At 42.6% G+C, this 25238-nt stretch overlaps 1 protein-coding gene across 1 annotated transcript in view; it reads left to right on the top strand.

Annotated features, from left to right (window-relative positions):
* Positions 1-25238, top strand: part of fgf18a (fibroblast growth factor 18a) — a 112566-nt gene that overhangs the window by 71318 nt on the left and 16010 nt on the right. Inside the window, exon 2 of the mRNA XM_042419859.1 lies at positions 12289-14696. Within this exon, the coding sequence (XP_042275793.1) occupies positions 14683-14696 (14 nt within the window). The 5' untranslated portion in view covers positions 12289-14682. The remainder of the gene's footprint in view (positions 1-12288; positions 14697-25238) is intronic.

The following is a 25238-nucleotide window of genomic DNA, read 5'->3' as shown; positions in this document are numbered from 1 at the left end:
TTCAGCTTTCAGTTATCAGTTCAGAAGCTAGACAGAAGCATTAAGGGAATGAGGGTAAAACATCGGACAGCGCCCGCGGTCCGCAGCATGGAAACTTGAGAAGTAAACACTGAGCTAAACCGATGCAAAGCAATCATGAGCACAACTCTTATAGATATGTGAGCAAGTTACTGGACACGTGATGACCGGCTTGTAGGCTATAGTGTGTCCTCCAGGTTCAATCCAAAAACAAGAAATGAGTTGGTCCACATGCTCGATAAACACAGACCAGATTTACAAAGAAACATAACAGTGTAATGAATTCATGGTTAAAGGTTAAAAGGTGAGACTGACGTGGCTGCAGGAGAGCAGACAGGTGCTTCACTTCCCGAACAGGTGGAGTCCAACAAACAGTTTACCTCTCTGGTCTGTTTAATTTACTGAATGTTGATAGCCTACATATAGTGAGCAAGAAGCTTCAGCTGACAATTATCTTTTGCAGTACAGCATAATGATACGCTTTTAGGAAAACTTTTATTCATCCTGTCTCATTTTATATTATTTGTATTATTTTATTAGTTATTTTTTGGCACGAAAGACCAATCCTCATCCTGACTCTGCGATTTTATTTATTTTTTAATCTTTGTCAGCATATTCTTCAGTCTTAGAGGCTAAACAGAGCGAGTTGATGGCATATCCGGATTGATTTTTGAGTTACGTCATCTTTTTAGGCACATAAAGGGTGTTTCGTTACGTTGACGCTGATAATCCACTAGAAGGCGCTAAAGACCAAGAAAAGACAAGCCGGAGTCCAATATGTATCTTCCTCTCACATACAGACACACACCGATGTGCACATGACTTTAGGTCCACATATAAGATGAAGTATGTGTGTCTCTCTTTATAGATACACAGTGTAAACGTATATTTTTCTTTATATGAGTCTCCTTTGCCATAACGTTTGTGTGTGTATGTGTGTGGCAAATGAATGTGCATGTGTGCCCCCTGAGATTATTTTGATTACTTCAGCAGATGTGAGTTTATGTGTGTGTGTGTGTGTGAGAGAGAGAGAGAGAGAGGGAGAGAGAGAGAGATAAGGCAAGAGAGGAACAGAGACAACAAAACACAGAGACGCGATGAAATGGAGGGTGACTTCCACCTGTGATGAGCCTGAATCATCACTCACTGCCGTTTCCATAATAACCTGCTGGACTCTGTCCAGTGTGTCACCACGATATCTATCAGAGGAGACAAACAAAAAAAGACGTGGGGTTAGAAGAAAGGTGGGAGGTCGTACATCACTGAGAGAACAGTGGGACAAAGCAAACGACGGAGGGCAGGTGAAAGGAGATAAGAAAAAGACAATTAATGCTTCCTAAGCAAACAGAAAATGTGAAAGACACACAGTAGCAGAACAAGTGGTGAAGTGATAGGAAAATGAAGAGCAGGGATAGGGTAGTGGAGAGGGAGGAAAAAGAGGGAAAGAGAGAGAATAGAGGGTTTCGTCCACATGCTCCTCAGCTGTGTAAACTGAAGGTCTCTGCTGCTTCTCGGATTCCCCTGAAGAAGGGGGATATTTATAGGAGGCTGGCAGTTGCAGTGAATGGATCCTTGCTCTGTCACACCCACTAATATTATTATTATTACTTTATATGCGCAAAAATGGAAAATGTCAGCAACCCGAGAGGCCTACAGAGACAGTGCGTGCATGTAGTGTGTCTCACTGCCTGTTAAGTGTGTGTGTTTCTGCCGCTCGTGTGTGTGTGTATCCTCATGTTCGTGAGAAACTGTCTGTTGGTGAGACGTAGCATTTATATGAAACGGGCAAAAGAAAGAAGCAAGAAGACAGAATTAGAGAACAGACAAACAGGGAGAGGTTGGCATGTATCGAGGGGTGTAACTTGATCTACTGAACTTATTAGAGCTGTCAAAGAGTGAGAGAAAAGAGAGAGCGAGAGAAAAAGAGAAAGAAAGAGAGAGAGGTGGAGCAGGGCAAGACAGACACAGACATGAGCACATATTCCAGCTCCAGATTATAAGATTCCCGCAAGTTGCAGACGTGTTGAAACAGACTACACACATATGCACGCACACACACATACAGGTCCACATCCACCTGGTAACAGATGCAAAGTCAGACACACATGCAGAAACACAAATAGTCTGATAGACATAACAGACGTGCACGCGCATGCACACATGCTGGGAAGAGAGGAAATTCCAGAGGGAACAGGTGGGAGTGGCGATAACAATCTATCAGGATGACTTTGATCTTCCCCATGCTTCTGTCACCACTGGTAAAATACGCTGGATGGATCAGGCTGCTCTCCAATTAATCATAATGTGCGTACACACGCCAAGAAGTAATAACAGCAACACATCAAAATACTTGCAAAGCAAAAATTGTAGCTTTGATGGAGCGAGTGCACATCAAGTTGTATATGCACATTGAAAATGAGTTGAAATGCATCCCGAGTTACAAAATGCTGACTGTCTGTTTGTCTACCCACACTTCCTCGTGTTCTGTCCAAAGTAAAGCACAGATAGAAGAACAGTTGCATCTCTTCTTGTGTGTTTTCAATGAGAGAAAATGATCTAAGGGGGCAGTGTTGAGAGGAGCTCTAGAGAGTCGAGTTGAGCTACACCTGAAACATTAAAAGTAACATAATGGGAATGTTAAGAAAGCTGAAATGAAACAGCAAACATCATTACTGCCAATATAGTTGCATTGATGAACATTTAACTCTTTTAATGCTTCTCATTTTCTCATGATTGTCAACAAGATGATCTGAGATTCGAGGGAGGGAAGAAAAACATGAGGAAGGAAAAAAGGAAGCGAAAAGGGAGACAGAGAGGAGACAGAGACATGGCTCTGGCACAGATGCAGTGTCTACTGAGGACAGAAGTCAAAGCTCAAGAGTGTGTGTGTTTATTTGTGTGTACATGTGTGCGCATGTGTATGTGTGTGTCCTTAGGGTGACCTGAACCTTAGGGCATATTAAACAAAATCATTCAGTACAACGTCTCATCACAAGGAAGAAAATACCAGAATGTGCGTAATATCAGCCAAGTGTGTGTGTGTGTGTGTGTATGTGTGTGTGTGTGTTTGTGTGTGTGTGTGTGTGTGGGCGAGTGCCAAGGCTGATATGAGAACAGAGAACCCCTGCCTTAGGGGCCACAAAGACAGTTGATTGACAAGCCACATGAATGTGCCTGTGTAACCCTCTCCTTACCAAATCCTCATAATCACACCGCTTCTCCTCTTTTGTCCCTCCTCTCCCCCCATCCCTACCTCCACTTCCCCCTCTTCCCAGCCCTCCTCATCCTCTACAGCCCTCTCCTAACCGTCCCTCCTTCTTCCACTTCTCTACTTCTTCCAGATTTTTTTTATTTTTTTTTATTGAGAGGCGGGCGTATATTAATGACCCCCTCGATAATTAGCTACTTTAAAGCATAAAAAGTCATGAATGGAGGCCTGCCCATGAACAGGTTTTTGCACATAAACACATTGGTCAGCTCGCAGTGTGCTGCGTGGCCAAAACATGAGCAGCAATCGAGAAAACATGCAAGGAGGAAAAAACTCAATCTTGACGGAAACTGTTTGCAGAAATTATTCATTTCCCTCCTTTTTTATGTTTTCCTTGTGCTGACTGTACACCCCTCCCTCTCCCCAGCCTCCCTCTTTCACTCTCACTCTTTCCCTCTTGCACATTCCACTCCGTTTTGCATATCTCTGACCCCCCCCTGCACTATACCTCACCACTTTTAAAACAACTCTCCTTCTCCCTCTCATTCTTTCTTTTTCTCTTTCTCTCTCTCCCTGCCTCGTTCCCGCCCTCTCCCCTCACTACCTGACATTGTGGCTCGATGCCCAATGAGTCACACCTCTGCTAAAATCATCAGAGATGGAGAGAGAGGGAGGAGGGAGCAAAAGAAAGAAATCGTCAGGGAGAGAGAAAAAGCAGGAGAGTATGACAGAGAGAAAAATATAGAAAATAAAAATGGGAGGAGAGAAACTTAGAGAGGCAGAAAGAGGGAGCCTCCGGGGAGAGAAAAGAGCATAGAGTGCGTTTAACTTTTTGACTCCAGTAGTCAGTGTGTGCTTGTCAGTTACAGTTAGCCTGTAGACAACAACACTTTCCACACACTGCTTAGGCACACACATGCATGCACGAAAACACGCGCACACACGGCTATACACAAACATAGCCACACAATGACATCGTGCATATAAGCCCACCTGCGTGCTCTGCAGGCACACACACACACACACACATACAGCAATCAGACATGCAAACAAACCAGAGAAGAAAGTGTGGCTGCAGCCCTGCCTCTCTACATCAGCCTCCCCCACCCTCCCTAGCCGTTGCCCTTGGATACCACACAAACACTCCCTGTTGGGCAACACTGGGAGTCAGGAGAGGACGTACATGGGTCACACACCACCCCAAGCAGTACGAGTTTGAAAGCAGTTGTATGCATGAATGTGCATTAGTGTGTTTTGTGCATTTTGTGCATTTATGTTTCAGTCGTGAGTTGGAGTGTTTTTGCATAACTAGATTCTCTTTCTTCAAGAAATGTGCCTGTGAAAGAAAAACAAGTGAAAGCAAAACTTATTTTTATGATGTTGCATGTGTGATGAAGGTGGCGTAGGAGTATGAGGAGTATGCGTGGAGGAACCACTGTTTACATATATGTTGTCCAAGAAACAAGGGATAAAAGAGGGGAATGAGAAAGACGAGCTCACCAGAAGCAAAAACTGACATGAAAAAATATCCAGAGTGCAAAAAATCTAAATAGAAAGATTAATGTTTGGGCGGAAAAGTATTGTTTACTACAGTAAGTCTCCCTCGTCCTCCGATTTTACTCATGACGACCCTTATCCCTGAACTGTGACCTTGGCTTGCTCGTCACAGTGGGGACCCAGGCTTTAACGAGGCTTTGTGTTTTATGAACCCTGAGGGATCGCTGCAAGCTGTGTGGATGTTGCTGTGTGCCACGTGCCTGTCATCATTCAGCAGTGTTGTTTCTGAGTACTCCTGTGCCTCAGTCAGACAAGCTTGTGCTTCTGACAGACAAGTGTGTTTTATTTTTGATGTGAGATCAATAGGTCTGTTAAAAAACTAAATCAATCAGTCGATCAATCAATTGTTTTTTCTGTCTTAAAGATCCTCAGGTGGGCTTATCACCACATGTCCAGATGGAGGAGAACCAAGTTGGTTTCATGTTTTCTTTATCTTGGATTTTGCACCGAGGGATTCGTTTTGATTTTAGGGAAACTGAAAGACTACAGCTGAAGACTCCTTAGTACCTCTACAAATGGCACAATCTATTCTGCTTTGATGGGGTCAATCCCAGCTGAAGCCCCAGGCTTAGGAAGCGGAACAGGCCTTTGTCCATAGCTGTAATGTTTTTAAAGCCATACCAGCCAGCCACAAAGCTCCTTTTGCCCTTTGTACAGAACACACCAGACAAAACCTTGGAAGCCATCCACTGCAAAGCACATTCCCAAAGTATTTCTTTTTTTCTTCTTTTTACAAGTGTGGGATGGGGTCGAACAACAATTACGGTAAAATGTGACTAATATGTCACAGACATACTGGTGTGTTTTTTTTCTTTTCTAACCTACTCTTTCCCTTTTTTTCTTTTTCCATCCATCCTCTTCTCTCTTCTTGAAATTCTTCCCTTTCACATCAAACCCCTGTAATTACAAACAAAAGCGCTGACTCTTCTCCAGCTGAAACAATGATAATGATGGAGAGTAGTAAGTGTGTGTGTGCGTGTGTGTGTCTTCATCAAAGCGGCGTTGACGTTGATGGGTGTAGAGAAATGTGTGGAGGACAGAGAGGATTAACACAATCTGGGCATGAAGCCCCACAACTGAGAGAATGATGTGTGTATGTGTGTACATATGTTGACTGTCTTGATAGCAACGATCCAACACACAGCTGCTCTCTAAGCTTGGCATTTAAATGAGGCAAACAGACACTCGGAGCAAATGGAATACAGACAGAGGCGGTGACAACACAGACAGATAGAAGAGATTTGAGGAGCAGAGCAGACTTAAGAGCAGGTTGCATTTATATTTGGGCTCTAAATGCTGTAAACAATAGAAATAGAAATCCTACCTCACTTTTAATCACAGAGAGATTAGCATAGTTTGACCTGAAATAGCACAAAGTACATGACTAACATGTTTTTTGTACCTCACACTCCCATACACTAAACCTGAATATGCAGCTGAACATTAGGTACAATACACCGAGTGTGTGTTGCGGTAGTATCTAGGCCACATGTATGCATGGTTGCGAGGTAGAGAGAGTGTACTGCCTGGTTGTGTTTGGAGCGGGCCCAGGCCAGAGGAGCTCAAAGCACTGAATGTCATCATCAGAGCTGTCGGAGAGCCAAGCAGTAATCACACCCAGATCACCTACACGCTCACGCCAACTTACAACACCAGTCACCCCGGAGTGGTGTGTGTATGTGTGTGTCTGTCTTAAAAAAAAAAAAAAAAAAAAAAAAAAAAGAGAGAGAGACTGATTGAGAGGGAGAAAGAAAACGAAATACAAGAAGTATATGTGCATGCAGCAAGTATGCATCCTGTGTTACAGAGAAGAAGTGTGTGTGCGCAGACAAGCATGTGGTCATAGTGCGAGTAGTGAGTGAGTGAAGGCTATAGATGTGTGCACTGGAGGAGAAGAGGGTGTATTTTTTCTCTCCTCTTTCTTCCTCCCTCTCTCCATGTCAGTCTTATATCCCACCCCTCTATTTTCCATTTTTACATGCAGCTCCAGATGTGAAGGCAGTGAAATATTAAATTACAGAAATGGGCTTGTTTCTGCACTTTGGTTATATCAAAAACAACCCAGCCTCTGCTCTCTCCTGACCTGACACACACTCGTACTTTGACTATCACATTTTATACTGCACAGGTGAAAGTCACAAATTACAGTAATGCTTGTTACTTATTGAGAAGCCTTAGGTGTACTTGCACTCGTGAGTAATTGTTCAGTCACTGGTTTGATTCAGTGTTTATACTCGCGTGTCATTTTAAAATATAAAACTGCTCATTTTCAAGTACAAACTCTCCATACACACTGCATTAGGATCAAGAAGAACCACCATGGCTGCGTCCAGGAGCTCTTGCACAAGCGCCTGAGGATGCAGTCCCTCTGAAGGCCACTAGATGCTGGCCTCAAGAAAACTCTTACTATACTGAAGTCAGCAGACCATTATACATAAAATAAAGACATTCATAAGAAGTGGTCTGTTATCAATTTGCCCAAGTTTGTTCTCAGTTTCCATTTGGATAATATTGTAACATTAAAGGGATATTAAGTCTTAAAGGGAAGTATATCTGGAGAGATTGATTCATTGATTTGAGTGATTATCTCAGCCTATTACTCTCAGCTGTGTAGGCATGGTGGCTTCAAACATGGCAGCTTCAAAATTCCCTGTCTGATTCATTTCATATTTTTCTCTCAGCAGTGTAGCTATAATCTTCCTTTTAGTACCGCAGAGGACAGATAAAATTGTGGAATTGTAATATTATGGCCTTTAGTCAATTATATTTTTTTTTTCCAAAATAATGAAAAAATAGATAAAAGATGATCAGAGTAAGCATAAACTAGATGTTGTTTTTTTACAGAGATTACCACTGTGAAGTGTTGTGACAAGTGATAAACAAATGAGGATGAGGTTTGAACTGTATAAGCACTGTAATAGAAATATTACCTTGAGCTGATTGCCACAGTAATCAGTGTGAACATGCATGAAAAAAATAAACGTTCTCAGTTTTCTCTTTTATGCTTTCAGACAGTAAACAAAACTTTTTAGAGTGTCTGTTTTTATTTACTTGTACTTTAGTGGATCAATATATCAGCCGATCTATGTAAGAGACATTTATCAAAATAGTAAAATTTTACTCAAACAGGATATTTTAGTACAATTTTCACATTCTCTTGTGATCAATTTCAGATGTACAGAAGCCCGCAGTATTGTGCTGTTGTGTAGTTTGTTGAGAATAGATGAAAACAACTGAAATCAGTTAAATATGAAACTTTACCAAAATCAATAATGTACAAGATAGATTAATGTCAGTAAGTCAAATGTCCATAAAAGTTGTAACAACAACAATTATAAGTAATAAAAACAGTTATTTCCCAAAGAACTGAAATGATTGAATAGATCATAATTCTATTAATGTAATGATGACATCACAGACTGCATTGTGACATCACAAGTGTTTCTGTGTGTTGTGATAAATATGCAGAAAACAGGGGATGACTTACATGACGAGTATACGTTGAAGTTATAATAAATCACTTGATGACACAGCCAGCTCCACACACTGATGAGGACCATTGGTTGCAGTTGAAAGCTGGGAAAAGCTAGTAAGTGGACCTTTGAGTTGATATTATTTTGATACACATAAAGGAACAGTTTTTCAATCTCGGCACTTCCCAGTGTGCTGGAAAAAAAAAGCAATTTTCTGATGAGTACATGTTAGAAAAATATGAGGAGTCAAGTGCAGTTCACAAAGTAAGCACAATTCCAGACTTTCATTGTGGCTACAGTTAAAAGCAATTCCTCACATTTTGTGTTGGATATTCATGTCCTGACAGTCAAATATGTGTATGTCAACAAAACTCTGGCTATCCAGGAGTCTGTTACAGATCTAATAATTTTTTCCTCAGCTTCATATTACATCTTCTGATTATACAGCAGCTAGCATTACAATGTTACAACATCCCCAAAAGTCTATGCTCTCCCCCTTGCTGCACATATTGTTCTGAAAACGTAGCCCCCTGCTCACCTTCTCCATAAACCCTGAGCTATCCCGGGGTTACACATGATTTACTGATTGAGTGTAGACAACCTGATAGCAGTTTAGGATCACAGTAGAGTTAACACACTGTCAAATGCCATGCAATGAGCACCTCAACAGGGGACAGATGAGAGTAACATGTGAGCGTATGCTGGGCGTGTGTATGTCTGCACATAGTATATGAGAGGAGTGAGTGTGAAACGAGTGTGTGTCTTGTGTGTGTGTGTATGAGTGAAGTGTGTGTATACGTCTGTTTGTGTGTGTGAGGGCTACCCTGCTCAGGGCATTGACTGAATTGTTTCCACATGTGTCTTAACGCAGAGTTCTGGGCGGGTTTGGAGGACAAGAGAGGAGAGGGGGCTGCTATAGTTGGTATGGGGGGGTGGGGGGTGGGGGGGTCAGGTTTCATAGCACCATGTAGCACATCTGGGCTGCGAGAGGAGAATTAGAGTTCCCACGACTGAAAACACATAGCCTACGCACACTCGCATGCATTTTCGCACACCTTGATAAAACCACCATGAGTAAACAAATATCTGTGATGTGTAGGGAATGAGCATGTGCACATCCACCAGCAAAACAACGCAGAACGTACATGCACACACACACACAGCAGGCACACACATTGTACAACCCGTTACACAGTTATGAATAGATGAATGATCTTTATTGTCATTATACTCAGGTACTCTTCCGATGCGGCTGAAATAAAACAAATTAATAAAAGCAGTACCAGAAAACAGCTGTAATAGCAACATAATGTTTAAAAAGTGACGCTTGTGCAAGTGCAACCTCACACATTTATGTTATGCAAGTGCGGCTTATTGTATCACGCTCTGTTGCTTTTTAACCCCGGTCTTTCATATCCTTAACACACACATACACTCGTGCATGCCTACACACACAAACACACACACACACACACACACACACACATACACACAGACACACACAAACACCACTTCTTCCCTGGCACAGCTGTCCCAAATGCTGCGGGCACACGGGCGTTTCACTGGCACAACACATGGAAGGAAAATCTGAATGTGTTCTCACTAATCATTCCACTATTCCACTCAGAGAGAAAGAGAGAGAGAGACTGAGAGAGAGAGAAAGGGGATGTGGAGGGACCAAAGGATGAGAACGGATGAGTGCAAGGACTTGGACGACCTGTATAGCAGGTGTTGAAAGGTGAGGAGACAGGAGACAATGTGAGCGTCAGAGTGAAAATGCGAGAAGAAAGAGAGAGTGACAGAGCGGGATAAAAGCAGGTTAGAGGTGAATGGATCGGGAGAGCGGGTGGGAGAGAGAGAGAAAGAATGAGTGAGATGGGATAAATGGGGGCATGCCAGTTCCATAAATGTTTAATTGCCAGCAGGTTTATTCATGTTAAGAGAGAGAGAGCAGAAGAAAGAGAGAGCTTAAACAGTACAAAATCTGTCTAGAGACCCCAAATCTAATTTACACAACAAACAGAGAGAGGAGAAAAGAGAGGGCAAAAACGGAGGGGAAGAGAGGGGGGGGGGGGGGGGGGGGGAGGGGGGAGAAAAGGAGAGGGAGAAAAATGCTAATTGGCTACAGTTGGGCATGTCTGGCCTGAGATGAAAGAGGAAGAGGACAGAGAATGAGGGAGCAGGAGGGAGGGATGAGAGAGCAAAGGAGGGAGTGTGGCAGGAAGAGCATGGACTTTACGGACGGGCGGATGGATGGATGGATGGATGGGAACACACACGGATGAAAGAGTGTCATCTGTAGTTTATACCACACAATGTGTCCCAGCCTTTACTATTGCTTTCTTTTTTTTTCTCCCACAAATCTAACTTGAGCATGTGATTTTTTTCCCCCCAAAGATCATTGAATGAATGAATGAAAATAAGACTAAAAGATGTAGAGACTAATTATGAGTGTTGACACTTGTTGGACATGAAAATCCTACAATTGAAGGCCACTTCAATAGTTTCCTGCATACTTTCAGTGAAAATATAAACACATTTCAAAACATAATTAAGGTTTTGTGTGAAAATTGCTTTCTTTACCTTGGAATTAGTAGTTTGGCAGAAACTAAATTATAACTCTAGGTTTCTAGAGCCTTGAACCACATCTCACAATCTTCATCAGAAGTTGTCATGGAGATGGCTCAGCTGCCATCATTTGAACCATGGTCATGTGTTTAACAGTAAAATGAAAGTTTCTCTAATATGCTAGTAAGTGAACTTTTTTTTTTTTTTGGCCATAATTCATGTTAATTTGTATAGTCTCTGTCTCTCTGTAATCTCCTTTTCTACTGTAATAGAGAAAACCTAACTGAATGTCAGCCTTGTAATAGGGAGCTCACATGATTGACATTTGGTCAGTAGCTACTGTTTGTTGAGCTAACCATCAAAATGGCTCAGAGGAGAGGATGGGCTGTATGGTAATGCATTTCACTGTTCCAGTCTTATTTAGACTGCCACAGTATTTCTCCATCTGTGGATGCATAGACTTTGAATGGAATCCACAAATGAGTCAGATTGGACTTTCCCAGCTGTGCAGAGTTTTGGCGTTGTTTGCTGTTTTGGTGCACTTACGTATACTGGAACTGTTTTGGCTCGAGATTCCTTCCTGAATTGAAACAACACGTAACCTCAAGTGCTGCACAAAGGGCTTAAAATTCTATTGGTCTCTAGCGCAAAGTGTACCTCATACTTCCTGTTTATGGTGCCCCCCCTTCCCCACCCACCCCATTTTGTCTTTCACTCTGTATATCTCTCCCATTTTGTCTCTCTTCATCTCCTGTTCCATCACATTTTACACCTCCTCCTCCCTGCCTCCCCTGTGTAAGCTTATTGCAGTATCACCCCTAAATCCCCCCCGTGATCCATGTGTGGAGAGCAGATCCCAAATGTCACGATGAAAACGTGATACCTACTTAATAGGTCAGCATTGTCCAGAGAAAGGTCAGAGTGTTTCATGGGCTCGGACAGAGTTTGGCATTAGCTGGATGAGGACGTGTGTTCAGTAGCTGAACCAAAGGTAGGGACATTCTTAAAAAGTCTCTCCCCCTGTCTTTCTCCCTCTGTAACTCAGACCTATGTCTCCAGGCTGATACAGCATCTGTGCTTTGTTAAACATATTACTGTTACGCAAGAATCTGGGGCGAAGAACAACAACACTTGCTAAATATTTTGTTTATTGAAGTTAAAAATGCATTCAATTGCGGTCATGAATTCTGCTTGAGAACCTTCACTCTGATTAATCATGAAAACAAAGCAGCACTGAAAAAGAAAATAAACCCAGTGCAGGCCACTGGTGGAGAAATCGCCTTTGGTGTGTACCTGTTTGGACTTGAGCCAGAACCGGGCCAGGAAAGCAGGTCAGGGGGTGCTGTTCTGCGGGAGATCTGTTTGGAGTCTGCTCTGTGTGTGTTGTGTTTAGCGCGGTTTAGTCAGTCTCCGATTTACAAACATTTAAGGCCCCGCTGCTGTGCTGTTTCATTTTTCATTTAGTCGCAGCCCAAGGCCATGTCCCAGATTGGAGACTGCTACACAGCACACTGCTGCACTCTGCACCGCACCGAGCCGCTCCCCTCCTCATCGTCTGGTCTGGTCTTGAGGAGATGAGGACCCGCCGGTGACCCCGAAGCCTGCAACACACACACACACCGCACACATTCTTGCACGTTCCTATACGCACGCTCACACACACACACAAACCTGAGCGGAAAGCAGACATATTTCTACACGTGCACACAAAACACACACAAGCGAGACAAGAAAACACAGACAGATAGGCAGACAGAACACACACGCAGACAACATGCGGAACAAGCCGTCTAATTCCACTAATACGAAAAAATCTGCAGAGACAGACAGGTATGACACAGCAGCCACTACAAACACAAAGAGAGACATTACACACTCTCCAGTGCACACTGAAGTGTTTAGAAAGGTTTAACTCTCACCATCTGGATATGGACGGTAGGGACACGTCCCTACCAATATCAAGGTGATGCTGGATTGTCCTTACCAATATTTTTACTGATCTCAAACAATCTAGCAACTTTAATTCGACGTAATGTTAATGGTAAGATCTCTACGGAGTTGCCAGGTTTGTATGTTTTCTGCCAAAAAGTGCACTATTATGTTAAAGGGTGAAAGAGCAGGATATGGGGGATACTCTACCTGATGATCTGGCAGTCCTCAACCTCAAGCTGTACACATTGTTGACTATCAGCATCCCAGCAGCAGCAGCCAGGACAGTCTGCCTGCAGACCTCCACTGTCAGGCCAGCTCCACTGTCAGGACAGGAAACGCCACCAAAATAAAACGATACCTCCGCTGTCAGGAAAAAAGAGCACAGAACTATCCGCCGTCACAGCAAATACATGTTGCTGTTTAATGTGATTTTGTCAATGATATATAGTAAACAATTCTGTCAACGCAGTAACGTTATAGTATCCTATGGATTCTTTAAATGTAACAATATATATCTGTCAACATGTAAAGTGATTGACTGCCAATATAATGATTCATATTGATTCAATAATTATAGGCTATCAATCAACGTAGCGGTATTATTTAAGTGTTGAATATATTGATTTATTCTGTCAATGTAGCAATATTTACTGATAGATTCATAAATATATATATCCTATAGCTTATTGATTTAAAAAAATGCTTATTGCTTGAAGCCTCTCTTCAGCTCTCACAGACACGAACACATTCATTGTTCTCCTTCTATTCACAATGTCTGAGTCATAATTTCTCTCTGCAGACAGAGAGACTATTGAACTGTGATCAGGTGAATTAAATATGAAAAACTGACAATCAGTTGTCTTTCTGATCACACTGTCTTTTATCATATTTACAGCCTAGCCTATATATACCTATTGATATATGAAAAATCTACCAAAACTAGTTTTATATTAATACAACATGTAAGGAAAAGTTTTCTTTGTGTAAAAATGACCTAATGAGCTAAAGCTAGCCACTGTTGGCATAATAGAAAGCCTGACTGGATAATTCAGTAGTTACAGGTATTTAAATTAACACAAACAGATAACATAATATGAGCTATTTTAACAGCACAACTAGTACGGAGCAAAACATTCAGACTAGTGGATGTTTTGGATAATGAACATTTGCCCATCACTGTTGTGTAGGGGAGGCTTCAAATATTGACCAGAACAGGTGTCATTCAAACTGAACTTTTACTCACCAATGTGCTGCAGTTTTACAAAAAAGAAAGTAAACAATGGACTTTACACACAAATATCATCTAAAGCTGCGACAAAGCACGGGGTGGGTTACTTCCTTGAAACTTTAAAAAAAAAAGCATCCTTGTATGTAACTTAGAACAATGCATTTTCAGTGCAGTGTTTTGTTCAAAGTAATACTCAATAAATACCATTACCAGGTTTCCCATAAATTCTCACATTTACAGTAAATACTATGTGTAAGATACTGAGTCAGAGAAGACAGTCAGAGTTAATGGTGAGTCACGATGCTTTATTGGCACTTAGCCTACAGCTAATTGCGAACACTGATGCAGTACGGTAACTCTGGAGGAATACACAGAGGTCAACTATGGAAACCTACACAAGTCGCATAGAGCTCAACTCACAACAGCAATACATTACACTACATTTACTTTACTGATTACTTTAAACCAGACAAGACACAGTCGCATTGTCACTGCTGTGTATGGCTCTTGAAAACAACCATGGGCATGCCTAGCATCTTCTTTTACGGTTGTAAATGCTGGCAAAAAAAACAAAAAAAACAACATGTTATTTCCTGTCCTGACAGAGGAGCTGCCCTGAGAGTGGAGCCTGCACCGGAAGCGTCCCCACAGAGGAGGGGGGGTCTGCCTGCAGGCAGACCCCTTTTGCAGCAGCAGAAATGGAGTCATCGAGGTAGGGAAACTGAAGTGGTTAGTATTTATTTTTTGAACGTTTCAAACTTCACAGAATTGAAAACGACTTCACTGAACAAAACAAAGATTTTAAAGTTTTTTATTCCTCCCAAAAGCAAAATTAGACATCTGGTCCTTTTTTAAGAAGAACCAAAGTGTCAGTAACAGTTGAGCTTAGTTCATAAGAATTTTCTGTAATCAATCCAAACATTAATCTTTGAAATTAGTGGGAGAAGTATTAACTATTTAATGCCATCTTTCCCCTTTTCCATGAGAGCAGAGTTTTTATTGCATGTGTGTCATAAAGACATGAACATTACTTATAAGCTAAATTAGCCACAGCTTGTCCAACTGATCTGTTTGACTGTCAGGCACAGAGATACACAGAGAGGTGAGCTGTCGACCAAATCCACAAACTGAAAGAGGGACAGAATCTCAGATGAGGTTTGAAAACTTTACACCAGCGGGTTACAGAGCAGCACATTACCTACAGGTTCCTATACATTTATTTTATTGTAACATTGATTGTGACAGTCTATGATATGTTATTTTTAAATATTTCTGGTCTCAGATTAATGGTTAAGTAGTCTATCAATAAAATAGAGAAAAAAGTCATGAAACAAGTCTGGTTTCAGGCAAGTCAGCAAATGCATATTCAGTAAAATGAACATTTTGCAGAGTCAGGCTCTTTATGTGTGTGTGTGTGTGTGTGTGTGTGCACATGTACCTATGAAAGAGGACAGAGTGATAGAGCAACTACACATACACAATTATTTTGGCTGTCCAACAAAAAAATGTCCCTACCAAAGTTAAAACCAAACCTACGCCCTTGACTCTCACACATGAGTACGCAAATGTGCAGACAGTTACACACACACACCAATACACCTGATAACCAGTTATATGCATACTGTACACTCCCCCATGCACATATACACACATTATACACAGACACAAATGACACACACAGATGCATAACCACCACATTTGGACCTGCTCACATTGAAACAGAAATACATGCGTGCACACATACAGTAGATACAAGTGTGTGCACACAAACACACACCTGTGGTTTCAGGCCAGAACACAGAGAACACTTTAGTCTTTGAGCTGTCTGTCCCACTTAAAGTGAGCACTGCTTGTGAAGAGGACCTGACAGACAGAGAAAACACACACACACACACACACACCCTGCGATGAGTACACTGCTGGAGCAGAAGACCTGACTAAGCTGAATTTCCCCCTGCTCCCCTTTCCTATTTTCCATCTGCCTCAGCGTAGGAGAACCTGCGTGGGGAAAAATAATGCCCACCATACACACGCCACTCTTCACTTTAGCTACTCTCACTGTGACACTTTAAACACACACACACTGCTAATCCCCTCTGTCAATCTCTACAGTTTCACTCCTTCTGCTTTCTATTTTCAGATTTCTTTCCATGCAGCCTCTCAGTATTCTGTCTCCACTCCTCTTCTTCCAATTTCCCAACTCCAGCCTTATCTCTTTTCGGTGCCTTATCTCCTCCATCTCTCCCCCTCCCTCCCTTCATCCCTTTGTCATTTCTGTGGTACTGTGTGGTTGACCAACAGCCAGGGAGAGACAAGTGCAGGAGTGCCGGCCAAACTTGCCTGCCTCTCCGCCCAAATTACATGGGACAGTCCCAATTACCCTGTGGCCAACCAAAGCATTTCCTGGGTTAGCGCTGGTGACGCGTGCCCCCCCTTTGCTGTGGTTACAGGGGGTGTCATTAGATGCTTGTTTTACTGCAACCCCAAGAACGTGCCCGCCGGCCGCATCCACGCCACAGGAAGTGCGACTGCAACGTTCCAATAACTTTGCCGGGCCTGATGTATGACAAATGGGAGAACGTTAGGGGTAACGTTGGAGCTTGTAGTAAATTCCAGCCGACCCAGAGGGAGATGCAAAGGGAACATTGCAGGGAAAATAAGGAATTCTAGACAAGCTGCTGTGATTTCTTGGAAGCAGATAAATGTGAGCTGTACTGTTTTACGAGATTTAAAACACCGGGATTAAATATGGATAGTTTTTCAGACAGGTTATCTCCAATACTGTGCAAGGTGTAAAGCACAGATGTGTAGGAATTAAATCATCTAGTTTGATTTTGACAGCAATGGTTGTGGTTGGAAATTAGACAAAACTGCAATAAAACACACAGACGGTACAAATACAGAAAACAGAAAAATGTTGTGAAGACAAAATAGACAGGAGAAAGAAATATACAGTATATATTTTTAGTTTTGTACCATGTTTTTCATGCTCATACACTGTATGTGGCCACAGATGCATCTTTGTGTGTGCAGGTCCATGAGTGATGGTGTAAGTGACAGTGATGGAAAATAACATTTACTCAAGTACTGCCCTTAAGTACAATTAAGTACTTTACTTAATTACGTTAATGCATCAATAATAATCCAACATATACAATAATGTTACACTTTGAAAGTAGCCTTCATAGTGAGTGTTTTTACTTTCAAAACTTTAAGTACATTTTGATGATAGTGTTTCTGTGCTTTTACATACAGTACCAGTCAAAAGTCTGGACACACCTTCCCATTCCCTTAAATAAGGAACTGTGTCCAAACTTTTAACTGTGAGTAAAACTTTGAATGCAGGTATTATATTAGTAACAGATACTTCTTCAACCACTGCACGTGACACAACACAGAGTCTACAGTATGTCATACAAAAAAAATAAAATTAAAAATGTGAAAATTAAAAGCAAACAATGGGGAGTGGGAGTATAGTGGGAGGAGAGAAAAAAGAGAGAAAGAGATGGATCTCATGGAGGAAAGTAGGCAAGCGGAGAAGGGAAAGAGTAAGCGACTGACGCACAGAGTGGGATGAGGGTTTTGGGGGGTTGCTGGCGAGAGGCAGAGTGACGTAATGGATGAGAAGAGAGAGGGATTAGCTGAGTGACAGAGATGAAGGGATGCTCTCTGGTGTCACCCGTCCTCACTCTCACACCGTCCATCATTCATCGGCAGCATCATGTGGCTCCGGAGTTTGTGGCAGCTGTGCATGTCAGCTGTGCACAAGTGTACGTGTGTGTAATCAATTTGTTTGCATACATTTCAAAGTCTGTTTATGCACACGTGTGTGTATGTATTAATATTCCTTCTGTCAATCTGTCAGCATTAATGTGCACCATGTGTCTGTGTACAAAGTGTGTGTTTTTTGTATGTATGTGTGTGTGTTGTGTGTGTGTTTGTATGTGTGTAGTGTGCCTCTACATGCAATGTGTCTACTTCTAGTTGCCCATCTGGTGCTGCTATGCTGTGCTGCTCAGCCAGCTCTCTAATAGCTCCAATAAGCCTGTGGTTTGCCGCCTCATACACACATGCACACATACACACACATATACACAGATATGTACACACTGGCGCATGAATACACACACATACTTACACACTTAACACAAACCTTTACACACATGCTCCTCTCGCTGTTATTCTTCTTCCAAGAGAAAGAGGCCGAAAAATGACCATTTATTTACTTTGAGCTCTGGGGCTGCGGCAACACAGCCTGCCAGTAGACAGAAAAAAAAAAAAAAAAAGAAATAGTCAGAGAGCGAGACAGAGAGAGAAGAAACGCAAAAGGTAGTCGAACATCAGAGGAGGACAGAGGGAGGAGCAGTGGATGAACAAGTAAAGAATGAGCCAGAAAGAGCTACAGGTTGAGAGAGAGGGAGAGAGTTCGCTGGTGGATGTGGAGTAGCGAGCTGTGGTTTGGTCCGGTGCAGCGTTTGGTTGTGTTACAGTCTGGCTGTGGCTTATGTGGGTTGGGCTGAAACGAGCAGGGAAACAAACCCAGGCAGAAAAAAGTAGATGAATTCGCTCCGAGCACTTGAAAACACATTACAAGTGCTTAATAAACTTATCTTCCAAGGGATTTTTGTCCATGTTGAGGTTGTGTAAGCATCTGATGAGATGAATTAAGGTTCACCTCAAGTATTTCAAATATTTTGAGCCGTATTTATGTTTGTCCATGTCTGCTGGAGGGAGCACTCTGCCCTGCCAGCCTGCTCCTGGCCCGGCTGTTGAGGCTTCGTTCAGTAGCAGAGTGTCTTTCCAGCTAGTAGGGCCATACTGGTTCCAGTTCCAACAAACTGAGAACTTATTTACATTCGGGGGAAAAATATGCCTTTTCAAATATGCCTTACAAGTCATTTCTAGCCAAAGAAATATTTCTACACATGTAAACAGGACAAATTGTCAACTTAACTTTGACGTGATTCCCCTGGATGTGGTGGATTACACTCACATTCAAAGGAAGGTTGTTCCAGTTTATCCAACAAAACAGGTCTCTCTTCAACTAGATGTTTATTTGAATACCCCTGGGAAAAGCCAGGTGTTGCCAGTGTACACAGGCCTAATGTGGTTTTGGGGAGTTTACCTCAGAGTGCAGACTACAGGTGCTTGTAGGAGTGTGCTGCAGTGCTCGGAAGATAAGATGCTGAGATGGGAGGAGAGCATGTGTCCCACGAGCCCAGAGCAATATAGTCCAAGTCAGCATGGAGATATAGACAGCCAGATTCACTGACTGACTGACAGATACACACACACACACACACACACACACACACACACACACACACACACACATACTGCCTGTCAACTCTAAAGGCCAAGGTTGTCACAGTTACCTGCTCTCTCTGTATGTTCCTCCCCTGCTCTCTCTTCTGCTCTTTTTCATCCCTCTCTCTCCCTCCCTCGTCTTCTGTTAATCTGTTCCAGAGCATTGTGATCACATGGAAAAAAAACATAGCAAGTGCACATATTTCCCCCTTAGCCAAGAGTGAAAAAAAACACACACGGGGGTGGGGTGGGGTGGGGTGGGGTGTGGGGGAGGGAGGGAGGGAGGGGGTTGGGGGGGGGGGGTGTATGATGGGGAGAAAAAAAAAGCGAAATAAACTGTTTATTCAAAGGCAGCGCTGAGCCCTTTTGTTGTGGTGGGGACCTGTCTTTTATTAGCAGCCTGAAAAGCCTTCAAAGGCTGGAAAGACAGAGGACATGCCAACAGACGAGTGTATACAAGGCAGGGGAGAGAGGGGGGAGGAGGAGGGTGAGGGAGGGAGCGGGGAGACAGGAGAGAAAGGGGGTCGGGAAAGGGGACAGGGCGAAAAAGGTTTTAGAGAAAGGCAAGCGAATAGGGTCTGGGGACATGAATGGGTAAAAAAGGTCTCGGGAGGCGGTGGAGGAGGTGATGGAGGGTTGAGAACTTGAGATTGTGCCACTGGCAGTGAGGACACGGAGCGAAGGCCAACGGAGAAGGAAAAGGGGGGTGCTGGGACAACTCCAGATGGACCATAATATGGGGAAACTGTTCAGGCCTGTTCTCATATGTTTGCAGCTTTTTACACAGGCAGGACTTTCACAGAGCCTTGTAACTGATTTTGTTGGTGTGTGTGCATGTGTGTCTGTTGGGGAGGTTAAGAGGAGAATGATGTTTTATATCAGATCTTGATAGCTTTAAAAAAAAGTTCTGACAAAGACTATTTGGTGTGTGTTTCTTTGCACCTAAATGTGCACACAGTTATGAGTGTGTGTTTGTGTGCATAAACTTACATGTGTGCAGGAGAAGGATGTATTTGGGGATAGTTTGGAGAGGCAAAGGAGACATTCCCTCATTGCGTAACTTCATCTTTCTTATCTCTGCTACTCAAAGCAAACTGTCAATGCTGCCTTCCCACCTCTCTCTCTCTCCTTCTCTCTCTCTCTCTCTTTCTGGATCAAGTCTTCGGGGGCACAACCTTTTTGTCCCCCCCCCCCATCCTGCTTTCCATCTCATCTCCCGAGTATTCAATCTGTTTGTCTACTTTAGAAGTGCTGTGAAAGTGATGTGGCCTCTATGATCCAACCTTAAGAGTGTGTGCATGTGTGTGTGCATGTGTGTGTGTGTGTGTGCATGTGTGTGTGCTCAAAATATGCTGATGGTATGAACCGTGTGTGTGGGTACGTGCATAAAGCGTGCAATCTATTTTAGTGTTTGTGCACCGCGTGTATGCGTGCGCACGTCTGTGCACGGTGACCGCTCTTGAAGGCGAATCAAAGTGCTCTGCTTTCAATAAGAGTCACAATCAGCAAAGTGGCAGCAAGCAATGACATCACTGCAGCTGGGTCCCCAGCTGGAGCACAGAGAAGACTTTGGCAAGTGTGTGTTTGTGTGTGTGCATGTGTGTGTGACTCAGTTTATGTGGACGTACGTGTGTAACAGAGTCAAAGACCACTGTATGCATAGTTTATTTGTAATATGCATATTTCATGCAATTCGTAAACGCCGTGGCAGAGCAAAACGCAAGCAGGTCCATGCCAATGTAAAACCTTTCCTCGCAGTGTTTATGAGTGCGTGTGTGTGAGTGTGTGTATGGTGGCTGAGAGCGTAAGTGAGATTTCCAACCTCAGTCGTCCCCGTCAGTCTCTCTGCACATTCTGTGCCTTGTTTCTATTGGAGCAGACAGTGCTGCGGTGAGAAAAACAACAGGAATTTCATCTGTCATTGATTAAGCCCATTAACGGTGGTGTCTGATGTCTTTTACACTCATTCCACACACACCGACATGCAGCTGCACTCACAAATACACAAAGTTACACACACACACCCACGCCCCCGCCATACTGCACCGCTACCAAGACTACCATACAGTAACGGGCACACCATGGAATATCATCAAGATCCACATATGTGTGTGTGTGTGTAGGTGTGTGTGTGTGTGTTGTGTGTGTGAGTTTGTGTTGGGTGTGAATGGATTTTCACACGCTAAGTCATGCAAGCCGGAAAATACTGATCATAAACTTCCAACCAGCATGAGCAACTGACAACCCCACAGAGCAACACACACACACACCATGCTACTGGACTCACAAGCTACTGACGCGGTTTACACACATGCATGTGTTCATTTACATACACACACACACACACACTGTAAACTGCTCACACATCAGTACAAACCAGTCTTTCAAACACACACACACGACACAGCCGCTGAAAACACACTGCTACTGAGCATACCACGCAACCAGACACTCCAAACTCACTAAACAAATGTCTGATGTTGTCACTCTGGTATTTACCACCCCACCACTGTCATTTTATAAGCCAGCCTCAGTACGTTGAATGTGCACGCATTGTGATTTTAGCTGCACGCTGAAAGTGAAGCTCACATAATGTGACAGTTATTGGTTGAAAACAGAGCTGAATGGCTACAGTTCCACTACGTCAACACAGTTTACGTCTCTGTTTCACTGCAGAATAAAATATTTAGTGATCTACTTGAACACCTGATGTGAAGATTTAGATATCATATCACAGTAGACACAGAACTCTGCACTGTCGGCTGTTTTACACAACTCCAAAATCCATCTAGTAAAAACACGTCTGTCCAACCTGCCTCGTTCTCAGTCCAGACACTGAGAATCTGGTATTACAAAGCATCCATTTACAAACTGCCTTGAGCTTTCAACCACATCTCACAGTCATCCTCAGCAGATGGTGTTTGCTCAATTATTATCACGTGACAAGTGTGGAACTTTGGTCACGTGATCACAAGTGGTCTGTATAAAGGGAAGATCACAACCCCTGTCTGTGTTCGAACGTGATCTTTGTAAATGATAACAGAGCTATTTCCAACTGACCAAACTCTATCCACTGAGGAAGACCATGGGATGCAGTTGAAAGCTTTGAAGATGGCAAGCAAGTGGACTTTGAGTTTTGTTTGTTTTTCAACTGAGAATATTATCTGTCATACACATTACAGGAAACTGTATGAAATGATTCATATTTTAAACTTTAACCTTGAGGTAATGCTTCAGCCACAGATCTGCATCTTAGGTTAAATATTTTATTCAGAGCTTTTTGTATATAGTTTCTTTATAATGCTGAAACACGTTCAGTGTTTGTGACATGACCATAATGTGACCATAATAAAGTTTAATCTATAGACATTTAAGAGGAGTATCAGATTCAGGAATTATATGTAAATATATATAGAAGTAAGACAATGTTGAATATACAGACTGGTGAAACAAATTAAAGGAAAAACCAACATAAATTGTCTTTGTAAGATGTTTGTAAGAGTCACAACGAACCTCCAGAACAGCCTCAGTGCTGCTTGACATAGATTCTCCAACTCTCTGAACTCTACTGGAGGGATAAACACTGCTCTTCCAAATGATGTTCCCTCATTCAGTGTCTTGATGATGGTGGTGGAGAGCGCTGTCTAACATGTTTTTATAGTGTTTATTCTGATGTTTTTATGTTGTTCTTTTTATCTCTATGTGACCACTCCTTTAATTCCCTGTTTTATTGTAATTTCTGTGTATGTTGTTCCTTTAAATTTTGTTTTATTTTTCTATGCTCTCTATCTCTCTCTATTGAAATGTCTATGCTAAAATTGCACCTACATTTTATGGTATTGTGTTTTGTGAGGCACCTTAACTATTTTTTAGAGGCGCAATAGAAATAAAATTTACTTACTTACGTCTGTCCAGAATCTCCCACAGGTGTTGTGTTGAAATCTGGTGACTGCGAAGGCCATAAAATATGATTGACATAATTTTCATATTCATCAAACCATTCAGACAGCCCTCATGCCCTGTACAGAGGTACCTGCATCTGTTATGTTTCTAAACTCATTTATTCAGATTTCTTGAATTTGTCTTGACATCTGTATGTGGAAAATGTCAATTATCAATTTCATAGGCTTGTTCATACAAATAGGAGGTTTCAATGATGTGCAACATTTGAAAAAATGTGCAGGAATATTTAGTTGCATTTGCTCAATACAAAGGAATTTAGTTGAAGATAATTTAGATGTTTATAATATGAGTTTCCTATTCTTTTCCATTTTTTAATGTTTTATCCAATATGTAGTTGTGTGCGTATTCACAGTCTCTGAAGTTTCCCTTCACTTCGGTCAGCCCAGCTCTCAGCAGATCATTAGAGTCTAAAATAGTTCCTCCATAATAAAAATAATTTTCCTCCAACCGAGCTGAATACAGGCTATTGAGTTGAGGAGAATAATTTAACCAAATGGTTGTCCACCAGCTGTCACTACTTGATTCATTCATTTTTTACTGCAGAAGCAAAAGGGAGTTATGACTTGCATGATATAAAAATAGAGCTTTCAAAACTCACAAATTTATTATGACTGCAGTTTAATCCTCCAACAATCCAACTTTGAGTTTCAAACCAGTCAAAGCCAAACATTATTATATGTATCATAAAATACACTGTATGTACACTGGCAAAGCCCTCTGCAAGTGCTCCAGGTTTTAATCCTTTCAGCAATAGAATAGAATAGAATAGAATAGAATAGAATAAAACTGAGCTGAGCACAAAGCATATTGCAGCACAGCAGAACAGGAGAGGAGAGTGAAGCCAACAGCAGAGACCTAAGGGAACATAGCAGTGATGAGGGACGGCTACCAGAGACACCCAGCAACTCACGTTGGTGTGCAGAGCAACCCGTACATACTGATACACATGGGCCATAAAAAACACACATGTCTATACATATAGATACACAGACCAGGGCAGGGGTGCACACATACACACACACACGCTATGCTCACAAGTACCTGCACACATAAGTAACCACACAGACAACACACCTGTAGTGCACATGCATACACATCTTTGTTTCAGTACTCAACGAACACATGAACTCTGGTCTGAATTACTGCTTGTAATCATGAATCCATTCTCATCTGCATGTTTCCTCTTATCTTTTTCTCTGCGCTTCCCCTCTCCATCTCCGTCCTTCTTCTTCTATCAAATTCCAGGGATCTGTCACATTCCATATTTCCATCACAGGAGACAGCCCCGTAGCCGTGCCGCTCTCCAGAAGTCCACAGCTCTGTCCAACACACCGGTCTGGCTCCAGAATCCTGTCATGTGCTATAATTTAGCTTTTTCCAGAACGCTTTACATTCTCTCTGACTGTCACTTCCCATATATCACTGTCATTCAGTTCATCTGTCGGGGGTCTGGGAAAAGGGCTACGGGTGAGCGGAGGTGTCATCGGAATCCTGTCCGAATGTTTCTTGATAGTTTCCTACGCTCCACACGCACAAACACACAGACACACACACCTCACCTCAGTCTGAATGACAAAGGGCAGAGGAGAAAGGCAGGTGGGTTTACGCAGAGTGAGGGGTCGAAGAGAGTAGATAAGTGACAGAAGCCAACAGAGGGAGTGTGAGCGAAGGGGAAAGAGCGTGAGAGAAAACGAAAGAATGAGAGGAAAAGGGAGAATAAAACAACAGGCAAAGTGGGAGAGAAAAGGAGAGGGAGAAAGCCTCCTGAGTGCTTTTTTTGCTCCAACGGGACAAAAGGTTACAGCATGACGGGGGTAGGTGTCAGGTGATGTGTGACAAGTCCAAATTAAAGATGACATAATGGCGGGGGCCCGGATGGGGTCCAAACTGGGGGCTGACTGAGACTTAGGGTAGGGGTAGACCGTGGCAACCAAGTCGAGCTGGGCCATGCTGGGCTGGGCTAGGCTGGGGCTGGGCAGCAGGG

The sequence above is a fragment of the Thunnus maccoyii genome, chromosome 8, assembly GCF_910596095.1.
Source record: "Thunnus maccoyii chromosome 8, fThuMac1.1, whole genome shotgun sequence".
NCBI lineage: Eukaryota > Metazoa > Chordata > Actinopteri > Scombriformes > Scombridae > Thunnus > Thunnus maccoyii.
Note: the sequence above shows the minus strand (reverse complement) of the source record. Positions and strands in the feature narration are given on the sequence as shown.